At 40.1% G+C, this 22,695-nt stretch overlaps 2 protein-coding genes across 2 annotated transcripts; one reads left to right on the plus strand and one right to left on the minus strand.

Moving 5' to 3' along the window:
- Positions 1–1,255: 1,255 nt before the first annotated feature.
- On the minus strand, positions 1,256–13,580 carry LOC119742505 (TAF6-like RNA polymerase II p300/CBP-associated factor-associated factor 65 kDa subunit 6L). The gene is made up of 10 exons (XM_038218452.1): positions 13,340–13,580; positions 12,761–12,847; positions 11,986–12,136; positions 10,912–10,968; positions 9,995–10,092; positions 8,633–8,806; positions 6,659–6,783; positions 5,295–5,427; positions 4,673–4,801; positions 1,256–2,447 (listed from the first exon to the last, which is right to left on the minus strand). Exons 1-10 carry the CDS (start codon positions 13,481–13,483, stop codon positions 1,647–1,649), a joined length of 1,899 nt encoding a protein of 632 aa, XP_038074380.1. The 5' UTR covers positions 13,484–13,580; the 3' UTR covers positions 1,256–1,646.
- A 232-nt stretch (positions 13,581–13,812) lies between these two features.
- Positions 13,813–22,083, plus strand: LOC119742506 (TATA box-binding protein-associated factor RNA polymerase I subunit A-like). The gene is made up of 11 exons (XM_038218453.1): positions 13,813–13,963; positions 14,991–15,207; positions 15,876–16,039; positions 16,593–16,657; positions 17,355–17,457; positions 18,278–18,440; positions 18,661–18,761; positions 19,203–19,355; positions 19,575–19,783; positions 20,552–20,712; positions 21,262–22,083. Exons 2-11 carry the CDS (start codon positions 15,003–15,005, stop codon positions 21,381–21,383), a joined length of 1,446 nt encoding a protein of 481 aa, XP_038074381.1. The 5' UTR covers positions 13,813–13,963; positions 14,991–15,002; the 3' UTR covers positions 21,384–22,083.
- The last annotated feature ends 612 nt before the right edge of the window (positions 22,084–22,695 follow it).

The raw sequence follows: 22,695 nt of genomic DNA on the forward strand, positions 1-22,695 counted from the left end.
GCATTTTATTCACACTTTTTAAATTCACAACGTCCTGCGAATACTATAGCCTTATTCTCCATCTTTTTAATATTCATAAAGTTTCTTTTTTTTCTAAAATTTGAAATTTGTCTTACACATTCATTCCCTTTATATCAATAAAAGGAGAGACGAACCAAAAGGAGAAACTGCTAAATCAAAACCCGTATCTTAGTTCCATGGTTAAGTACTACTTTTTTATTTTAATACCAACAGTATTCCTACACATGATAACATAAGATATAAAGATTCTAATCGATGTAGGCTATTTATATATGTATATTTTGAATGAATTTTTTTACCGAAGTTTCCAAAGACTGTGAGCATTGATGCTTGGTTGAAAGAATTTTAATTTGCATTCCAGTGTTCTTTTGACAACTTCGATTTTTGTTGATTAATACAGTTTCAACTTGTATGTTTTATTCCAACCAAAAATTTCCCTTGTTCCTGTATAAAGGTCTCCAACACTCTGAAAAGGTGGGTTTTTTTGTTCTGGGCACAAGCACCTCTGCTTTGCGAAAAGGCTGGCTCCCAGTTCGTTCATGGAATGATTGTCTGGCAGCCAATAATTCAAACTTGTGAAGTAAGAATTCAGTAACTTGTCTCGGTTGATGTCTCATTCAAATGTAATTAACTTGTGTATTGCAAGAAAAAAAAAAATATTTAGAAAAGGAATCTATTTTTCGGGAAAAAACCTGAAAAATAGCATGTGGAATGCATCTTTAAAAGATACCCAAGACATGCAAATAAACGTGTAATTCCATATACATAATATCATTAGAAGTAACAATGTGACTAATTTATTTCATAATTTTTTGTTACATGATGATACTTTTAGTCATATTTTGACTCTCAAGAGGAACTTGGCAAACCTTTTCAGGCAAGACAACTTTCTTTTGTTTTGTTTTGAACGTGGTTAGGGTTAAGAACCTTCTCATTTAGAAATACAGTGGAACGTCGCTATAACGAACATCGCGGGATCCACAGAAAATGTTCGTAATAGTGATCGTTCGGTATAGCGATTTTAAGCTGCCGGTGCTCCGGTGCTCACTTTTCAATAAATGGTGCCCTTCATAACTTCATCCTACATGCCCTGGTAGTTACTGAAAGACGACTTGGAACATGTGCCGACTATTGAATTATGTAATTACACAGTTTTGAGCTTACTACCTACATCGATGGATGGCTTTCCCCTTCTATGCCTTGGGGAAATAATAGCCACTTGTCGCTCTTCTGTTGACGGTTTTCAACAACAATGTTCGGTTGGTTTTGTACACAAAAATCGGGAGCCAAGGATGATGTTCGGTATAGCCGAATGTTCTGTATAGAGGTGTTCGGTATAGCGACATTCCACTGTACCATGATAAGGAAAATAACCTGAAAGGATTTTTCTTTCATGAATACCACTTCTGCTTGATGTGAAACACTTTAAATAACGGGAAAAGAACCATTTTACTTTCATGAATAAGATATTCAAAGATTAAATCATCTTGCTAAGTAGATGTATGAAGATGACTGTGCACGAGATATTTAAAGGCAGCGATTCCAACTTTTTGCAATACTGTTATTTTCAAAATCGGAGGATTTTGTTGAATTCAACAGTGTAAAAAAAAAAAAGAGCACTTGGATTAAAAGAGGGCATTAAGGTCACACACTGTCCTCTGATTAGAACTGGACTGAATGTCTTCGGAAGGTTCAGTTGAATGAATCCTCCTCTTCCCAAACACTGGCATCCTCATGTTAATCTTCCAGACGTCCGAGTTTGTCTTCAACCAAGCAGGCACGGCGCTGCTTTCCTCTGAAGTTCCTGTTTTGGTTTTCAAGCTCACTAATCTTCCCGGGATGCTCAGTTGGGTTTTGAAGTCTGATTTGTGTATCTTGATTGTTTTAGCCAGCGGGAAGGCATCCTTGAGACTGGCAGCCCTGCCGCGGATCTTCTTTGGGGTCTTGGCGTGCCGCGGGCGGAGACCCTCCCTTCCAGTTCCTCCTGATAACAAACGAGGTCTGTTAGGATATTTCCGTCTGGTCAGGTTCAGCAACCCTCCCTGATAGTTACCTCGGTAATGCTGGCTGCTCTGGTGTTCAGTGTTCAAGAGCTGCATCAGGTCGATATCTTTAGGAGGTTCCAGCGTCTGCTTGCTAGGTTCTCCTTTTGGATGCAGTCGGAGAGTCAGGCTGTCTCCAAGATACTCGTAGAGATGGCTGTAGGTCTCCGAGATGGAGCATCTCTTGGGTTTCCGGACGGGGTCTGCAGCGGCGCTGCCTGAAATCCCACTGCCGCTGAGATGCATGAGATGGCTGGCCGTACCAAAGGCAAACTCTGCCTGGTGATCCGGGCTGGCATTGGGTGACTGCTCTTGGCTTGGTGTCACAGACTCCTCATCAACCGACTGATCCTGTTTTGTCTTGAGGAGCATCTCAGCAGCAGCCTGTGAACATATTACAAAGAAAATGTGGAGGTTTGCATGGTGAAGTCAGCAATAAGAGTAAATTTACAGTTGCACCACGGGACAAGGAATCTGTTTGTTGAGTTGTGTGGTTCAGAAAAAAAAACCAGTGTGAAAGTCAATATTTTGAATAGTATGCTGTGTCTGTCTTCGTGAGATTGAGGTTGTCAATTGTCAGTCACTCGACGACAGGCAGAGCATGCTGTCCAAAATGTAGAGTTTCCCATTGATTCTTTAAAGGCAGAGTATATCATTGCAGCTATCCAAAAAGTAACTGACAAAATTATTCTTGAAAAGCATACTTGGTTTAAAGATAATAATGGCACTAAACTCCCTGTGATATTCTTTCTGGCATGCTGTCATTTTGAAGAAAACAATAAAAGAAGGCAACTTCCAAAGATGCATCAAGTGACACATTTTTGGAAATTTCCTTTAGCAGTCAGTTTTTAATTCGGTGAAGCCGTGAATGGGTACGCGCAAGCATTGACACCATGCACAAGTGCGCGCGATTGCTATTATTTGTCGATTTTGTGACATCGCTTAGCTGCAATCGGCTAAATGAGAGCATGTCCCAGCTGCTAATTTCGGGCGCAATTCAAAATATGACTCGGCAAATTTTGAATTGAAATCGAGATCCTAGAATATTGTTTTCTCGGAATATACAGCATTCACACAGCTAAAAGTTCATCAGGTTAGTTGTTAAGCGCCCTTCTTTAGATTCTGAGAACTTTTGTTGCTTCAAATGAAAAAAATGCAAAAATGACAAATGATCTACTCTACAACACAACTCACAAATAGGATTCCTTGTAATTTTCTTGAAATTGCACACTTCCTCTTACTGAACACATTACAGTCAAGTTAAAGTTTGCAAATGATTGCAGTACTATGTGCTCTAAGAATGTATACATTGAAACTGTACATGTCACTTATCGATTCCAAATGTACAACATAAACCACCGACTTCTATACTGGATGACCACAAAATATATGAATTCCACTGTACACATTGTTGTTCAGAGATGAAACTGGCATATGGCCAAAAAATCAGAAAATATGCCGAAGAAAAATATGTGTCCGAAATCTGGGCCGCGCTGCATTACACACATGTACATGCATGTACAATACACTTCATGCCCAATTTCCGGACACCTACTCCTGCTTTAATTTCGATTCAAACAAAATTTTACGATGAAAAAAATGGTCAGTGTTTTCATTGCATAAAATGCCCGAATTACGGTTAGAGTAATGGAGTCATCAATAAAGAAGTTCACTTCTTACTTGAGAAAGTCTAGGGAAAAGTCCGAAAGACAAGGCACCGTTCATGGTGCTTCAATCATGTCCATTCATTCAACCACACAACTCCACTACTCCACTTGCATTCATACGTGGGGAAAAATCAGGTATTATCGTCTTTCTCTTCTAACAAATGCCAATGAAATGTTTCGCTAATGCTCTCTTCGCTATCCTCGAGATAATCATCACGATTTTTAAGGCATTGTATTTTGTTTAACTAAATTTGAAACCTCTGAAAATCGCACAACATAATGATTTTATCCACTGGATCGTTCACAAGGCTACCCATTCCCGACCGGCCATGTGCTAGCAGACGGTACGGTGCGGTACGTAAGCTGGTATCATTGCGTACAGTACATGCACGCACGTGCGACACAGTGATTTTTCCATGTCGCCTGTCAATGTTTAACCTTTTGTCCAGCCGGAGAAGGCTCCGATCAGTGTTATGCCCTGTGTTTCTACCGTTGAAACACTCCAATAACGACTGGTGAAAGAGATTAAAACTACGTTTGCGATGATTTTAACGTGCCATTTCCATCGACTTTTCATCGACTTTTCTTCGAAATTATGATTGAAATAAAATGACATTTTGTGAGAAAAATCCTTACTAAATCAAATTTTGTGGGACACACTGTAAAAAAATCGGAAAATTTCGTTGGAAAATTAAAAAAGTCGGTTTTCCGATTAAAATCGGAAAAGTTTCATCTCTGTGTTGTTACTTAAGATTTGTTTTTGACAATACACACCTTTCTATACAACCATATCATACAATGAAGTATAACTGCAGTCGCAACTAATACATGCAAAGGGTCATATGAGTCTTAAGATCCCATGTTTTACAAATACATACATGAAGACTGAAATGCCATCTCCCGAATTTCATTGCGAGAGAAAAAAAAATATAAGAACTTTACCAGAATGGCTCCGTGTACTTTGTGTCCATCCACCTTGACTTGTGAGTTAGAGATGGAAGTATCTTCTAGGACTTGCTGAAGGATCGGCCAATAGCTGGACAGCTGACTGACTAGAACCTCCTCAACAGCCTGTAAAGTCAGGGAATAAGACTTGTAAAATTCTGATCCAATAGAATGCTCTCTACCAACTTAGATGTTATCCCATGGTGCTAAAAATATGTTGTGAAATTTCATTGGTTGAGGACACTTCACGCGACGTATTTCAGATACGCGATCAAAGTTGACATGTACCCGCTTTCATTTTTTTCAGGGAAGTAAAAATAATGTTTTATTAGTTTTTGCATAAAAAAAAATCACTGTAAATCTGTTTTTTGGGTCCAAGAAATATTTGTTTGAAGTCCAGTTGCTGACCATTTCCGATGATCAGATTGGTGTTGACGGTTTTTATTTGTGGTGGCAAGGCGCCGGGGCAGTTTGCAGAGAATCACACAATGAAAAGTGCAGCTTTACTTCTAGGACTGTTGTGTGGGTACTCAACGATTACAGAAATGGTTACCCAATGCCAGTAAAACCTGTACAAGCCCTACCCTACGGTGCATCAAAGTAGAGCTAAGGAGCTTACCCTAGTTCCGAGTGCACAGAGCCCAACAACAGCACCGTAATGAGAGCAGAGTGGCCTGGCTGGGTCGCTCAAGACCTCCTTCAATGCGGCCAAGAGCTGATGCTCAAATCTACCCATGATCTCTTTGGATGATCTGAAATAAAAAAATGTCAAGAATATTCTGTAAATGTTACTACAACATAAGCCCACACTGTGCACAGGAAGCAGTGGCGAAACTGGGGTTAAAGTTGGGGGGGGCAGTTTCAACTCTCTAAGTGATCACAAGGCAAAATGCATAGCCAGACAGAGAGACGGGGCTTGCTTATTAGTATAGAAGTTTTTTGGGGAATTTTCTCTGAGATAAGAACACAATATACATGACTTTATTACCTATGAACACTGTGTAAAGTACCCCCTCGTTCAGTTACATAGTGTCAGGAGGGAATTGCAAGTCTTGTCACCAAACATCCTGGTGCCCACGTGAAGATGAAACATGTTTGTGCTCATTCAGATTATAATTACAGGTCCTATTATGGGTTTTTCTGCCACAGAATAAGTAATTTTAGCAAACAGAATAAAATGGGAAGTAATTTGAGCATTATCTTTTGTTCCAACTACCAAAGTGTCTTTTTAAAATTTAACAAAGAAATTGACTGGAGGAGGGTTTGAACCTGTGACCTCCAGATTGCCATTCCTGCACTCTGCCAACTGAGTTAACCAGCCCTACGTGGTGATTCCCATTTTGTCAATGTCTTTGTTCAAGTGGCGCTAGTCAGAAGCCATAAACCCACATATGCCATGTAGACAGGGATCACGCCAAAAGTAAAAATGCCAGCAACATCAGCAATTCTGCAAACCTGGGACTATTTCGGGACTATTGTTTAAGTGAAGTTCTTCATGTAGCACTTTGAAAATCAAGGATATGAAAGCCCAATTCATAAGCTTTCTTTTAGTACAAAAATCATACAAATCACTCTGCACTTTTCGAATTATGGAATTTCAAACACAACCACCGTTTTAAAGTTCGGTCCATGGATCACAAAAAAGGTGTGCGTTCTTTCAGCAAAACGAAAGAAATTCACACACATCCCTATGTGATTTGTTTTCGTTTTGCTAAAAGAACACTGAACTTTTTTGTGATCCGTGGACAGAACTTTAAAACGGTGGTTGTGTTTAAAATTCCGTAACTGGAAAAGTACACGAGTGATTTGAATGATTCTTGTACTACAACAAAGTTTATGAATTTGGCTTCCATATCCTAGATTTTGAAAGTGCTACATGCAGAACTTCAATAAAACAATAGTCCCGGCATTTGGGTTTTTTTTTTTTTTTTTAACTCACTTTGTATTAGCACGTATTAGATACAGATTTTTATTACAAATTACCTGAGTATTTGTGAGAGTAGCCTTGCTGCGTAGTCTCTCAGCGCCCAGTGGTCATTGAGTGGATTGATAGAGACAGCCAAGGGCTCCAAGATACAGTACTTCACCGTCGAGATCAAATTCACCAACTAGTGGATAGAGTCAAGATTTCTTATATTCATTCAATCTCACACAGACAGAAGAGAAATTGCTAAAATTTCAAAATGGTCCATTTGCCACAAATGAAACATATAAATCATTTTGAAGCTTATTATCTGTATTTTATTGAATTATATGTGTAGCCCGTGCGGTACGCTGAAGTGCGCCCTCAAGCGGTTATGAGACGCGCGTGTACTGTAACCATGGCAGGCGCTATGTTCGCACATGTTTTGGCGAAATTCCCGCAGTGAAATGCCAAGATTCTTGCTAAAAGTCAACTGTTAGTTTGACATTTATTGAAAATCCTACAGCTTGTGGCTCTCAGGTGAGAATAAGTGAAGGATAATGGGATGATTATAACATTTGGGGTGATTTTTGATGATAAGTTGTGTTGATAATTGATGTTGAAATTAACGTTACAGAAACAAATGTGAATTGTTTAAATCGGGAGCCAGTTTTAATGCATCTAGAAGAAATAATTGATCTTGTGACCAATATACCTTTGCGTAATGAAACCTCACATACTGGGATGATTCAAATTAAGTGACATGTTGAGTTGTGTTAGAAACTGAACAAGTTTAAAGTGTATTGATGCTAGAAGTTGGGTGGATTATTTGATCTACCGTCTGCTTTGACCCCCTACATTGCTTTGTGTAGAGACACAAGCCTTTTGTTAAGGTACATATTTTGCTTTTCTTTTACTCTCAGGTGTACCCTGATATTTTTGGGGATTAACTTGATCCGTATTTTTGCTGCCTGGACAGTCACAGTCTGGAACTCTGCTCCACATCTTGAGTGGATCAAGCCGTTGGTGACTGAACTGGCCACATGTGAGTTTACACATGTTACATCTTCACAAGGACAGGAATTACATGTATGCTGTCTGCATTAGGTGAACTACCGTAACAGGAGCATCCCTCATATCAGTCTATCTCCAAGCAGGAGGGATCTTGTGAAGGAACCATTTACTGTGTAGCGTATACAGTGACGTTGAACTTCTGTGGTTTCGCCGGAACTCCACGAAGTGAAGTGAACTGAACTGACTAGTCAATCAACATTTTTGGATTGGGACTTGATTGCCTTAGAGTGACATCAAGAGTCTCAAATATCCTTGTTTGAATATATTTAGGGCCCTAATATTGTCTGTATACCGGTATTTTGTTTTTGTCAGAAAGATAAATTATTGTTTATTTCATAAAGTGTCATTGTTGACCTAAACATTTACATGTAGGCCTACTTAAAGTTTTTCTTGATTATCATCAGCGCTGGTGTTATAGATTTGGATCTAGAGTTCTGACCGAGTTTTCAAATTAAAGGTTTTTTAGTTCAGTATAATTTATAGACTAAGTAGTGGTTTGTTCATTTGTCTGACCCAAGGTGTGTTGACCCCAATGTGGTCCATGTGGCTTACATAGTTTATAACTAATAATTTTCAACAGTTCAGCTGTTACTTGCAACTGAAAAATTAATTTATGAGTATAGCCGCCACTTGGGCTCAGGAAATGACATACCAGTTATATATGGGCTAGATGCAACAGACAAAGAGGCCAAAATGATGTCACTGTTTAAAATTTATATTTTTGGGGTTTTTTTTTTCCCATAAAAAAAAAGAAAAAAAAGGAGGCGGCCTCCAAGAAGGAAGTGGGAGGGGACGCTAAACATGTTTTTTTTTTATTTGGCCTAATGCATGTGTTTTATCAGAATTAAAAATCCACTTGATGATTATAACTATCATTGCCCAAAAGGTACATTCGACGCTGTGGATCAGCCCAGACGCAGTTTCAGAATCGGATAAAATAATTAGTAATGAAGGCCAGAAATACAAAGCTTTGTACTCACGTAAGGGCCTAGGAACAGCGCCTGGTTATGTATCAAGGCATCCACAAGGTGCATCAGCCTCATCAACTGACACAGGTCATGGCTGACCATCTTCACTCCGCAGGACACAAAGTTGACCAGGTAGGGCAACAAACCGGACACTTTAGTGTTCTTACGAAGATCGCTCAGACATAGCTGGGGAGAAACCAGAAAAGAAAAACAGACTAGTGCTCCAGAATCACACCGGACAAAACTTTTTTGGTTTCAGACGGGCAAACTTGATGCAAGGGCGGATCCAATGGCGCCAATGGGGGCCATGGCCCCCTCCCAAAAAAACAAACCCAATTTTTTTTTAAAGTGATGTCGCAATAAAGGCAGGCACTGCGTACACCACCAACTTTTCCTCAAAAATATTGGGTAAAGTTGTCAGAAATTGCCTCAGATCGCACCACAGAGCATCTAGAATCCATTTTTTTTTTCCAGGGCCCTTAAGCAGCCCCCAAACCCCACGTAATTTTTTTGCACCCACTTTTTGGGGGACCAAATTTTTTTTTGGCCCCCCAAGAAATTTCTCTTCTGGACCCGCCTTTGACTTGATGTATACATTTTCCATTGACTAGACTCTTTGAGTTGTTCAAACAACTGCAAGCTCTCTCTCAATGTAGTCACTCCTAAAAGTAGTACAATTCACATACTTTACTCAAAACTTCGAGACAATTGTGTTTGGTGCAAATCTGGAATGCAAGTTTTAAACGGCTTTTATATACCGGGTGGCTGAAAAGAAGACTCAAACCACCTGTACCAATGGATGGAGAATCTCTTTAGAGAAGAAATATGATACCAGGATCTCCCGAATCGGTCCAGTTGTTTTTGCTGCAGAGCCTATTTTGTGAAGCACGCTTCTTTAATGTGGGTATTATTACATTACAATTAATCCCTCTATCCAATTAAATCAAAATTCGCGGGCGCGGTTTAGTAACTCATCGGTGCCAATTGACTTCTGATTTTGTTTCACAAAAGGGCTCTAGAACAAAAACTACTGGACTGAATCAGGCGATCTTGGTATCATTTTTCTTTTAACAGAATTCCCCATGCATTGGTATAGGTTGCTTGAGTCTCAGGGTAGAAGTACACCGTTCCGTTTTTTGGGGGGCCACCCTGTATAGCTGAAAGTCAGCACATGCAAGAAACAAAAGAGTCTTGTAACAACGCTTTCAGTGTTAATGTTACGCCCAATGGCCCAAACTATAGTGGGGAAAGTCCAAACTATAGATATAGCGGGGTAATGCTATAGTTGGGGCCTATAACAGTCACACAGTGCTATCTGCATGTACTAGCTGCATGTATGTACTTGCAGGGAGTCCTCACAGACTAGAACCCTACCTCTGCCTGCTGCTTGTCTGATTCTAAGATGGCTTTGGTGACGTCTTTGTAATACTGCTGGAAATCTTGTGACAGCGACTGAAACTTGTGGGTAACCCCTGAAATTACAGGTGAAAACAATGTTTGGTAAATTGTCTATGGTCCCAGAGGGCTAGCCTAGTGTCCTCTTTGTACCTAAATGACTGACTGACTCAATGACCGATTGCCTGACTCAATGACTGACTCACTTGTAGGCTGGTGAAGAGAGCCGGGCAGTGCTATTGCATAGGATTACCCTGTAATGCGTATGAAAAAAAATACAATTTCCCAGGTCTGCATCGTGACATTGGGTGTGATTCCTGGCTGCATGGCATATACAGGTTTATGGCTTCTGAGTAGCGCCCTTGAACAAAGATATTGACGAATTGGGGAAGCGCCAACATAGGGCTGGATAGCTCAGTTGATTGAGCACCGGAACAGTTATCCAGAGGTCGCAGGTTTAAACCCCGCTCCAGTCAATTTCTTTGTTCAACTTTTTTTTAAAAAAAAGGAGCTAAATCTATCCCATCGTGTAGACCAGAGACACATAAGAACTTGCAGGTAATGGCCACTGTGAATCAATTGAATAGAATTTTGTGCATTCTGGGACCATCTTTACGAGGCTTACTTAGTCTAGTTTAGACTTTATTACTGGAACCGACGTATACTTAGAGGTTGGTGTGCAGTAGTAAAAGTTTTGTTTCATCTACTATTACTGAGATGCTAACCCATTGGTTCCTAAACTGTCCCAAACCACCCTTCCTGTTAGTCTCCCTATACTGCTCCAAACTCCCAAACACTCTATAATTGTATGGTTTCATCAAGGAATGAATACAATGTAATATGATGTAAAACAAGTGCACATGGGTAACAACCAACAACAATAACAGTCCAATTACCTGTTCCAGCCTGGGCTCCCGATGACTTTTGTATACCTTCGATTGCAACCCAAGAAGCTGCAGTGAGAATATATAGATAAAATATCACTTTTGCAAAAAAGCATGTTACTTTTGCAAATAATTCCTACTACAAGTCTTTGACAGTGTTCATGCATTATGAATTTGACCAGAAGAATGGTCACAACCTTTCAATAACATAATTAACAATCAGACCAATTAGAAAACTGATTGCGGTATTGAAATAAATGGTTCTCCATCACAAAGTAAATTACAAATTATGATAACCCTCAGGTATTGGCAATACTTTCTACAATACCAGCTTACAAAGAGTTTTTTTGCAAGAAATATGCTTGTAATGCAACATAAATTTTCTGTACAGTATACTCATCAGTGTAGTAGACAAGTCTATCACAAACCCATCACCAGTCCTCCAGACCCAAGTCAAGTCACAAGCTATTCAAATGAACTCCGACAAGGGCATTTGTTTGTTACTGTTCATCCACTGTTACTTGTGACTTAGCCTTGACCAAGGCATTTGGTTTGTCATTAATTAAATCAGTGTGCCAACGATAAGAACGACGATTGATGCGGCCCACAGCGCACATCCTTTACTAGCTCGCTAGCCCATGTGGTGTAGGCCTATACGTACTTTTTTTGTAAGTACAACGCATGTGTTGTGTCTGCATGGACTGGACAATGGTTCGTTTGCCGAGGTTCATGTGCATGCCCAAATCTCAGGCTCCCTCCGACAAAAACCAAGACCGCCTTGGACAAGGCTAATTGTGACTGGACTTGTGATGTACTTGCGACAGGTTGTGATATGCTTGTGATGCATCGTAACACCAGTTTCAAGGTAAAGGCTAAGTCGTAACTCGTAAGGGGGCAATTCTCACATGTGATGAGGAGGCAACCAATTGCACTAAGGGTTAAAGCAATCTTTGAGAAGAGTACAGTACATCCTCCAATATTTTATGGGGAAAAACCTTGGTTTTTAAAGATTGCTTGGAACAAGATGCCTGCAAATTGCCTGTTGTGACATGGCCCCTGCCTCAAGAGAGGCAAGTGTTTTAAAACCTTTGACTGATGTTGTTCCAGGGGCAGACGGGATCTTTCCATCCATTGCAAGATCAATTAAGTTGATCTCCCGGTCTTCAGAAAAGAACAGCTCAGAGTCTTTGACAGGTATGAAGTTCAGAGGGTCACGGGCTCCATAGCCGTGGATGGGCTGTAAAATAATTGAATACCAAAATGAATATCTGCAATGATAACTGATTAATTGGAAAGAATGTAGTATCCTAAGGCTACATACATTGTATGCTGGTTGTGTACAAAGTCTATGTGAGTTGTGAAATTTCCAAGTACTTTCTCTAAGTATTGCCTGACAAAACTGAAAACGTTTTCTCAATCCCACATTTATTATTATCTTTTTCAACATATTATCGATGATTGAATGTCACTGAGGTTGAAAAGTGATTTCGGGATATTGCATTCTACTCATACTAGATAGAGAACAAATGTTGGTAAAATTGTTCACCAAGATTTTCACTGCGCACAGATTTTAATTTTTTCTTTTTTTTAGGGGGGGGGGGGGGGTGGAGGACAAGTCAATTTCTGTATTCAATTTGGGATATACCCCCCCAAAATATATATATATACCAAAAAATAACAACTACAGCAATGACAACAACAAAAAAGTTGGTTATAATTTTTTTTTGGTTTAAATTTGGGAGAGCGGATGTAATCAATTTAAGTAAATGAAATAACAACAACAACAAAAACAACAACAAAGAAACCCGGTACATTCAGTCCAGACAATGAGACTTTCCTCCTTTGTTTTTGCAATACTTACCTCAACATCACTCCATCTTAAAGCCTTGTTAAAATCCTCAGCATTCAGACGTTTGCGCTTTGCATGCTTCATGAATTGAGTGCTAGCCTAGATGTCATAAAACAAAAAGACAAATTCAGAATGAAAATAGAGCAATTATGCAGACAATTGTCATCTAGGAATGCCCAGCTTCTTTTCCTGTGTTATTATCAGGTAGGCCTGCTTCCAATTTCCACAAAAAAAAAATAAAGTATTAGGCCCATAAACAAACAAAAAACCAATACAAGTTCAATTTTATAAGTTGGAAAATATGTATCCAGACGCCACTTCAGCGGTTGTGTACAAAGTCTATGGAGAGTCAAGAAAATTTGGATGTTTCTCAGTCCCAGATTCATGTCTTTTCAACATTTTTGCAATGACTGACTTCCAAATGAAGAAAGAAGTGATGACAAGTTGCAACATTCTCTCCCCCATTTATTGAGCCCAGTATATAATTACTATAGTTTTAATGAATTTATTACTGTGAGTTAGTGAAGTAGGCCATGATGTAGGCCGGGTCCAACAAATCATGAAATCAAATGTGTACAGGTGTAATCTTACTTGAGTGACTTCCCGTAACCTGTAGCAAACATCTTCAGCAATCATACTAGCAATCTCGTCAGAAAGGCCGCTTATGCCAGCGGATTCTCCCACCATCTTCACTGAACTAGGTGTTAACACCGTAAATTTCTTATCATCTGCCATTTCTCTGTTAACAGTAGTTTGATAAGCAGTTTTGAAGTTTACGTTGAGTACAACTACAAAAAGATGTCCATGTACGCAGCCATCTTGTTTTGTGCTTGGGTGATTTGATTTTCAAAAAGGGGTAAAAACATAAATACTGTTCGAACATTTTTACATTACAGTTGTGCAATAATACAATCATAATTCAAATTACTAATTTAAAATGATACTTTTGTATTTTGAAAAATAATATCTATTCTGAAATTAGTTTAAATTATACCAAATATAAGGCAATTTAACGTGCAACTGTCACTTACAGTCCCTCTTAATATTTTGGATACGTCCATCAAAGGAGGGCGCTATTTGAATTTGTGACCTGGCACGTGGTGTTGGAAGCTGGATGGAGTGGAGGGAAATATTACAGGGTTTTTTTTCTGAGACTTGTGAGAGTGAAACAAGAAGTGGGGTGACAACAAGTTTCGATACCGAGAATCTTCAAAGGTGAAGGAAAATCTCCAGCACAGAATCTTTTTTATCTTCTTCTAAATATTGATTTTAAATCATATTTAAAAAAAAAGATATTCATTTATATGTCACTCGTGACTTGAAAACAAAATTGATGGGTTTGGCATGTTGGCATGTTCGGTCGGATTATTATTATTATTATTATTATTAACTGGAATGTTTTATGTGCCTCTGGTCTACCCAATGGGAGAGATATAGCCCTTATTTTCCATTCGCATTACGGGTAATCCTATACAACAGAACTGCCCGGTTGTCTTCAATCTTACGCAGTTTCCGAGCCATGCATTTTGTTTTCTTCGTCATCATTTTACCTACAAATTTCCCACTAAAACTGTACAGTCATGACAGTACACAGTGGCGGATCCAGAGAGGTTCGTGCCGGGGGGCGCAACGGCTCATTCGAGTGAAAAATGGCCTTATTTTACAAAATTTTGGTCACTGCCGGGAGGGGCGCACGCCCCCGTAGCACCCCCCTGGATCCGCCAATGGTACATACATTGTAGTACAGTACATGTAGTACAATGTGTACAGTGGGCACGGTGGGGACAGGGGGGGGGGGGGGGGGGGCTGGGAACCACTGCATATACATGTACATTGCACCATGCGTACAGGGGGGGGGGGTCTAAAAAGTTGGCATTGTGCGTTCATATTTTATAGACTGCCCCTTATGTGACAATGAAATAAACCCGTGCTCAATGTGACATCAGATGCAATGACAATCTGTTAAGCTCACTCAATTTGTGATGGTTGGGACCTATCACGTCGTAATGGGATGATATAGAAGTGACAAACATTACGTTAGTCCCTGAAATGTGCGTGTTACGCCAAACCATTATTTGGGACGATCCCAGCTATAGTTGGGAACATATGCCAACTATGGAGTATGGTATGGACTGTCCCAACTTTCCAACAATACTGAGTTTGTACCAGTGATGTGGGTGGGGCATAACATACTTAATATTAATGAACGTAGTAACATGAAAATTAAATGTCATGTTTTCAGGGATCTAAGGCCATGGAAGAGGATGTCGACAATGAGCCATTGGAGTCCATTTCTGAATTGGATGATGATGAGGATCCCAACAACATTGATTCCGATCACTCCTCTGATTCCACTGAGACGAGAGATTCAGAGGCCAGTTCCGTCTTCGGTGAGGAGGGGCAGCCAAGTTTCCAATACGATGGACAATCACTGGCTGGCCTCAGTTCATTCATCAGAAGTAAGTCACTGTGAAATCAGATCTTGAGATGAAAACTGGATGACCTGTGCGATTCTTCATGGTTATACTCTGAGAAAGTCCTTGGGTGAGGCCAAGTAGAAACAAAATAGTTTCTTGTCCGGGCTTTTAAAAAAAAAGGAGGAGAAGGCCTTTTTTTCCCCAAAGATGACAGATTTTCCAAGATGGCAGATGGATTCTTCAGTTTCACGACTCTTTTGCTGATACTTTTGTGTCTAAAGGATCGAGCTATCACCCTTTCTACCAGATTGTACAAATAGCTATAATTTTATTGGAAACAAAGAAAAAGACAAAATGTATGGACGAGATGAGAAATTGGTTTATTTTTCTTGACCACAATGAACCCTTCGTTGTGGATTTGGTCATTACCCACACCCATTTTGGTGTGTGTATATTTCTCATAGTGCTTGTGACAGAGTTTAGCCGAGCTACCATGGTCACCTGACCAAATACTGTGATCTAATTGGTCCATTGCACTGTTGACAAGCAGGAAGAGTCCATTGTTCTAAAGCTTGCCTAATCAAACTAAAAGTCACAGCTAAATCTGTATTTAGTCTTTATTTGTCCGAAAGAACCAATTTTAAGAATGCTTGTCCACATAGTCCTTGGCTGGAAATTTGCTACATTTTACTTTTCATATCATTTTTTAGAGACCATCACAAGACCTCTGACCTCCGCAGACCGGACAGGGTTTTGGCTTCTGTTGGCAGCACTTAAACATTGTCTGTTAACACACCGATGGCGTGAAGCAAGCCAGGCTATGGAAATGGTCTGCCTCTACCCAACACATGTACATGACGACTACATGTGGAAGGTATGGTGGGATACGTCATATAGGGATGATTCACAATGTAGGGTGCCACCTGGGGCGTGTTCAATAGTGCAATATGTAATAATAATACCGAAGTCTTATATAGCGCACGTATCTACCAACAATTAGGTACTCAAGGCGCTGGAAATTATGTGTATTACTAGAGACAGGTAAATGAAGTACATGGGAAATATGAGAACCATTATGTAGCACCTTTATAATGGTTTACAAGGTGCTGCGGCGCATTAAGCAGCCACTGCCAGAAACACCGGGGCAAACCCCTTCTCTTAGCGATAAGTGTCACTGGGTTCTTTAACGTGCATTACACAACACACGGGACCTACGGCTTCACGTCCCATCCAAAGGACGAAGCAATGATGGTAAAGCGCCTTGCTCAGGAGCAAGAAGGTCCAACTGCTTGGACTCAGGTACCTGAAAAAGTACTCAGATATGATCGTATTCACCTGGGTGTCTTTGTTCTTCCGATTGATTTTTGGACCCAAACGTTTTTGATCAGGCCGTGATTAATGTGACCACTTTATTTTTTCTTCATCAGTGTGGGACAGAGATTTTGTACAACTACCCAGATGCAGACCCAGAATTGATCATGCAGTTTACAAGGTGAGTTTTCCTTGCTCTCATACAACCCAGTGTGTCTGAAGACTCTAGCAATAACTCTTCTGCAGTTGATATTCTTATCTTTTAGTTGCTTCTTGAGTTAGTGATTGTGCGTCACTTGTGAATGTATATGCAGTTTGTAATTTTTTTTTTGTAAAAAAAATGTATGTGAGTGATGTCATCTCGTTCCAGGTGACATTGTGAGAAGATTACCTAACGGCCATTGCTGCTTGTCAATCAAATAGTGTGCATTGACCAATAAGGTCACACCTTTTGGTCATGTGACCAAGGTAGCTCAGTCAGACTAGGTCACAAGCACTGTGAGATATGTACACAAACGGTGAGCGGGGCTTGGTCTATTAGTAGAATCTAGTGTGGACTCCATGCACAAGTACCCCCTCAACGGTTGCAAAGGGAGAGTTGGGGGAGACCACTGGGAGGGATGTTTGATAGCATTGCTGACCGCCGGATGCTCATGAGAAGAAGCTATGGCTATGTGCACAATCAGAATAAATTAAGTCATGCGTACGCTATATGCACACAAACCAGCCTGCACATGCGATATGTTCCGTCTACTGGGCTCATGAAAGTGGTCAAAAGCACATCGACTGTTGGTGCTATGAACATTTGAGTGTTTTTATGATTATGACAAGCCAGCAGCAGGATCTTATTTTCTTCAGTTTCTTCCTGTGGTTTGCAGTAAAATGGAGGGCATTTGGCATCGGCATAAGAGGAAAAAACTGGAGAAGGTCTTCTATCTTTTGAGTCGAGGACAATTCAAGGATGCAGAGTTTGAAATCCAGGTCGGTATATATTAAAAAAAAAAAAGATAATGCTTTTATGGTTGTTCTCTGTGATTCATTGTGAGTCCTTTGTATCTGCTCGGTCTGTTCTGACAATCTGTCATAATTAGAAAACAGAGATTTCACTCTTAACAACATTTGAATCTCAGAATGATCCCCAAAATGTCGCACACTGTTGAGTTTTGACTGTTGAAAGGCCACTAACAGAATGGGTTAAGAATCAATTTAATGAATGTTTGGTAGATTTGAAAACATTTGAGAAAGGTGTAAAGGAGGACTCTCAGATTGAGGTCCATTAAAAAAACAAAAACCACTCCTTCAACTTTTGGTATTTCCCTGTGTACTGCAAAATGGCAATTTCTGACTTTCTGCCCGTTTCATGGTGACGGGTCATATATGCATGCTGCATAACTCCACACCTTAATTTAGTGGCAGCTCTTTCAGAAAAGTGCATAGTCCATTGCCTCCTGGTCTGGAGCTGTGAACGCTGTGGGCAATCCGCAGGTTGTGGGTTTGAGTCCAGCCTGGGGGTTTGTGGTGCATGTGTTCTTGGGCAAAACACTTTATCACTAACTCCTGCTGCCACCCAGAAGTCAGTGGGTACTTGTGAAGGCAAAGACAATCACTGGGATTGAGTTTTGCTTCTTTGCACCAAAATGGCAGCATGGAACTGCATATATACCCCAGGTCTAAGACGGTCTTTGGAATGTTTTATAGGCCAAATAAGCAGGGGTAATAATTATGAAGTGCTTTGAACATCAATATTTGTGCCTTATGAAATAGGCAGTAATATTATTATATATTTTAATTTTTCCCCTAGTCAGCTAAGATGACAAGTCGTGGTCTCAGCATACGTGATGAAGACAGAGCTAAATACTGGGTGATGATGAGCAAAGCGTACGCCGGACTACTCAAGTATGCTGAATGGTATCAGGAATGTCTGTTACCACGGCAACAAATGGATAATGATCAGCCAAATAAAGGTATGAGTTCGAAATCTCACTTGCTCCAACAAAATTACCATTCTTTTAAAAACACAAAATTCAAATTTGGGTCGACCTGATCAGTACTGTTAGGTTTAGACTCTGGAAAGTCCAACTTTAATTTTTTTGGCAGTTTTACTTCGTCCAGTTTTACAATGTTTCAAAGACATGGCGGTATGGAAAACATATTTGTGATAATGGAATTGTTTTGATCACACAGACGGAGCTGGGTTTAGATATCGGGATGAGTCGTGTGATTTCACTATTCCTGTACCTGATGAGCCTGGTGTCTGGGACATCTTCATTACAAAGCAAGCAGAGGTAAGTATATGTATGAGGAGGCGTGGACCTAGACCAGGCATGGGCACAGAGTTATACATCAGAGTTGCCCCTGAGTAATGAAACATCTGAGGTTTCGGCGAGAAATACCATACAAATACTGTTGAAATGACTCTTGCAAACCAGTATTTGGTTGGAAAATTTGGCTGGAAAATTTTGCCTTTTGTGAAAATTGAAATTTTCCGGCAAAAATAATCCTGGTGTAAAGTGGTTAAAGCCTCCTGTCACAGACTTTACATAATACTGGAATTGCCCTATGATGGAATTTTGCATTAGGATGTACATTCAATACTGTGTTATGCCCACCCCAGTAAACCCCTGCATTGTTTCTCCCAAGCACTTGGACAGCACTTAGTACTATGCAGTGCTAATGAAATGACATCCTTGAAGGTTGAAACACAATATTGTAAATTTCCCACCTAGATACTGGAAACAAATGGCAAGCTGGATGTTGCCAGAGAATTACTGCAGAATTATTGCGTCTCATGTCCAGACAACCCTAATGCCTACAGATACTTGTATAGACATCTCAAGAGAAACAATGGCGACCAAGAGGAGATGATCAGAGTTCTAAAGGTAGGTTTCTGGGGCCGTCTCTAGCACAAGCATTTTGAAATTGACAGGGGGTTCAAAACTGTTAACTGGTTCACAGGACGTTGGGTTTGCGCACAAAATGCCTGGTTTGTTTGTCATCCGTACCCAAGATATGTATTGCAAATATCGAAGAGGTTGATACATTGACAGCTATGACCAAGAATTTTTCCACCTGTCTCCCATTTTTTTTAACTCGCCCAGGATTATGTGAGGAGAATTCCATCCGATGTTCTGGCACTGGAGTTGGTTAGTCTCCTCAACCAGGGGCTCAAAACAAAGAACCCCGACTACAGCGACAAGATTGGCTTGATAATCAAAGTGCTGTTTGACATGTTGGATTATCCCTGCTGGTATGAGAGGCTAGCACCGTGGAAGGCCCTCGCAAAACACCTCACGAAAATTGTTCAGAAGTAAGTAGATTGCCAAAACTTGGCAAATTCACACATATACAACACCTTAATGAATTCTTGTCATCTGATTCGTGGGTTTTTGATCACACGTCATTGAATTATTCATCCCATCCCATGGCCCGGCCACCCTGCAAAAATACAAAGTTGTATTCCACGGTAAATAGAAGTTGCATTGCACAAAAGATGACAAGGATTTATTCAGGCATTGTATAAAACAAATAACAAGTGTTTCACATTCACTGTCTATTTGGGGCAACCTGGGTCGCTTTGGGTCAACCTGGGTCGCATTGGGTCCGCCTGAGTCAATTTGGGTCGCTTTGGGTCAACCCGAATCGTTTTTGGTCACTCTGAGTCGCTTTGGGTCAACCCGAGTTGCTGTCAACGTGAGTTGCTTGGGTAAACCTGAGAAGCTTTGGGTCAACCTGAGTTGTTTTTGGTAAACCTGAGAAGCTTTGGGTTAACCTGAGTTGCTTTGGGTAAACCTGAGTCGCTTTGGGTCAACCTGAGATGCTTTTAATAAACCCGACTTGCTTTGGGTCAACCTGAGCTGCTTTGGGTTAACCTGAGTCGCTTTGGTTCAACCTGAGTCACTTTGAGTCAACCTAAGTCGCTTTTGGTCAACCTGAGTCGCTTTTGGTCAACCTGAGTCGCTTTTGGTCAAACTAAGTTGCTGTTGCTTTGGGTCAACCTGAGCTGTTTTGGGTCAACCTGGGTTGCTTTTTGTATACTGCTTTGTTCAACAATGTTTTTTTCTCTCTTGTGGATTAGGAAAGACTGTGCTGGCATGGGCGCGATCATGGCATGTTGGAGACAGAGAGACTGGTGGCTTTCCTATCACTTCAACGAAAAGACTGTGAAAAGACTCCTCAAAAAGAACAAGAAGGTTGCACTACAGAAAGCTGTGATTGTTTCACTCATGCAGACACCAGGTATGAATTAATAGACCTTTGACAGAATGATGTCATGCTTTGTTTACATGTGTGCTTTCTTATGGAAGCACACATAAAGTGTGTTATGTCATGTCTCGGAGCTATTCATGTAGTAAATCATTTCAGATTGTTCTACTGCTTTTTCATGTGTGAATACAGACTAAACATTTTTGGCACTTGAATTTAATGGAACTGATTTCGACTTTTTGGTTTCAATATATCAGAGAATTCTTTAGAACAAAAGATTCAGAAAAAGTAAGTCTACAAATTTGGTTGTTCGTTAAGAAGGGATTATTGGGGCTAGACAGAACTTGTCGAAAGTTATTAAAAACCATTCTTTCTTGAAATGAATCTGCTTTAATTGAATTGATAGTTTACAAATCATGTCACAAGCCCCGTTTTCTATCCCCAAGAATCTAGGATTCAAAGCTCCTTTGTATAATACCCAAATGTACCTACTCCAAATAGCGCCCTCATTGTGTCCACCGTATCTCAAGGCTAAGGCAATACTCTGTAACGAAAGAATGTTTTTCTATGTTTTTTTTTCAGACTCGACGTTCGTCATTCATGTGCGGAACTGCTTCACAAAAAGGGAGGATAAGAAGTCATGCAAGCAATTGGATAAAGCTCGCAAGTTGGCAAAAAAGTGCGCAAAGTTGGGTTTGAGGTAGCCGTGTCTTCTTATCCAATTGAGCGGGGATTTTTTCTTAAAGAAGGGTTAGGCTTTCAAAAGCACCCTTTTCATCTGAGCGCTGATTTGGATTAGACTTGACTCAAGTCAGACTTAAGTAGATACCCCAACACCCACTGCCATCACAAGCTAGCCCTGATTTCCACCATCAACATCATTCTTGGCTGGGGGGCTGTGGCTCAATAAATCTCCTCTCAGCTTAAGCAACATCAAACCCCGTAATATGAGGCCAATGTTTAAGCGTATTTCCATTTAGTTTGAATGTTCAATGTTTCTAAATGATAGTATGGCTGAAGCTATGTACGAAACCAAGGTTTGGGAAATGGCAATAGACCTTATGCATAGCAGCCATCTTGGAGGGCAATGCCTTTGTTTTGCTGGGATATGCATGAGTGAAAATTTAATGCATCCGATGTTACTGAATTAAAATAAAAGATGTTCTCTTCATAAGATTGACCCTATGCATAAGGTATATTATGTTAAAGTTGAGGAGCGCCCTCTTGAGGCACAGATTTTTCCCAAAAGCAATTGTACACTTGGTCATCTTATTGAATACATAATGACCACTTTTAAAATGATCACTTCATTTTTCTTGTTTATGAAGTTTATACCATGACAAATGGAGTGTTTACTGGAAGCTATTAAAAAAGAAATTGCAAAATGTTTGATATATTTATAAAGTGGACTTGTATTTGAGTTTTAATTACCGTTTGTCTGAAGATCATCCAAAACAGCATAATTGATAAAATAGCTCACAATCTTAGTGTAAAGTAAACCAATCTATCGCTTGGAAAATGGGCTAATTAAAGAAATGTCGACATCAATGTGTACAATACAGGAGAAAATAAAAATCATAAGATGCTCGGGTTTCAAGACTGGAGACAGTGGCGGAAGGCGTGTGCTGCGACCGAAAGCTTCTGAAGGAATGCAGGATCATCCCCAATGTCATTGCACATCTCGATCGTTTGGTGCAACACATCAAGAGTTGCACAGGGACGTCTGATCAGCATGCGCCTTCTGCCACCATTTCTAGCGCTGTATAGACATTGGAGGACGCCAAGTCAAAAAGGGCAGATTCTGAATGTAGTGTTTTTTCCCATGGTGTTTAAATCTTGCCCTCTTGCACAAAGCCAATCAAACTCGCTCCATAAAATTTGTCATGCCCTTTATGTGATGTGAAATTTTGGTTTAATTCCATTGGTAAACAACAGATTTATTAAAGGGAAGATACAACATTTGCAAACATCAAAAAACAAAATGATGAAATTATCATGAAATATCTTAGTGGATTG

This window comes from Patiria miniata, unplaced genomic scaffold (genome assembly GCF_015706575.1).
Source record: "Patiria miniata isolate m_02_andy unplaced genomic scaffold, ASM1570657v1 HiC_scaffold_6, whole genome shotgun sequence".
Taxonomy (NCBI): Eukaryota; Metazoa; Echinodermata; class Asteroidea; order Valvatida; family Asterinidae; genus Patiria; species Patiria miniata.

What these genes read in the sequence shown, in the direction of transcription:
- LOC119742505 (XM_038218452.1), bottom strand. Translation starts at nt 13,483, where the DNA reads ATGGCAGATGATAAGAAATTTACGGTGTTAACACCTAGTTCAGTGAAG. An exon ending in TAAGATGGAGTGATGTTGAG is followed by an intron (nt 12,137 to 12,760) that starts GTAAGTATTGCA and finishes ATTATTTTACAG; the next exon opens with CCCATCCACGGCTATGGAGC. An exon ending in GGGAGCCCAGGCTGGAACAG is followed by an intron (nt 10,093 to 10,911) that starts GTAATTGGACTG and finishes CTGTAATTTCAG; the next exon opens with GGGTTACCCACAAGTTTCAG.
- LOC119742506 (XM_038218453.1), top strand. Translation starts at nt 15,003, where the DNA reads ATGGAAGAGGATGTCGACAATGAGCCATTGGAGTCCATTTCTGAATTG. An exon ending in TAATGATCAGCCAAATAAAG is followed by an intron (nt 18,441 to 18,660) that starts GTATGAGTTCGA and finishes TTGATCACACAG; the next exon opens with ACGGAGCTGGGTTTAGATAT. An exon ending in AGATGATCAGAGTTCTAAAG is followed by an intron (nt 19,356 to 19,574) that starts GTAGGTTTCTGG and finishes TAACTCGCCCAG; the next exon opens with GATTATGTGAGGAGAATTCC.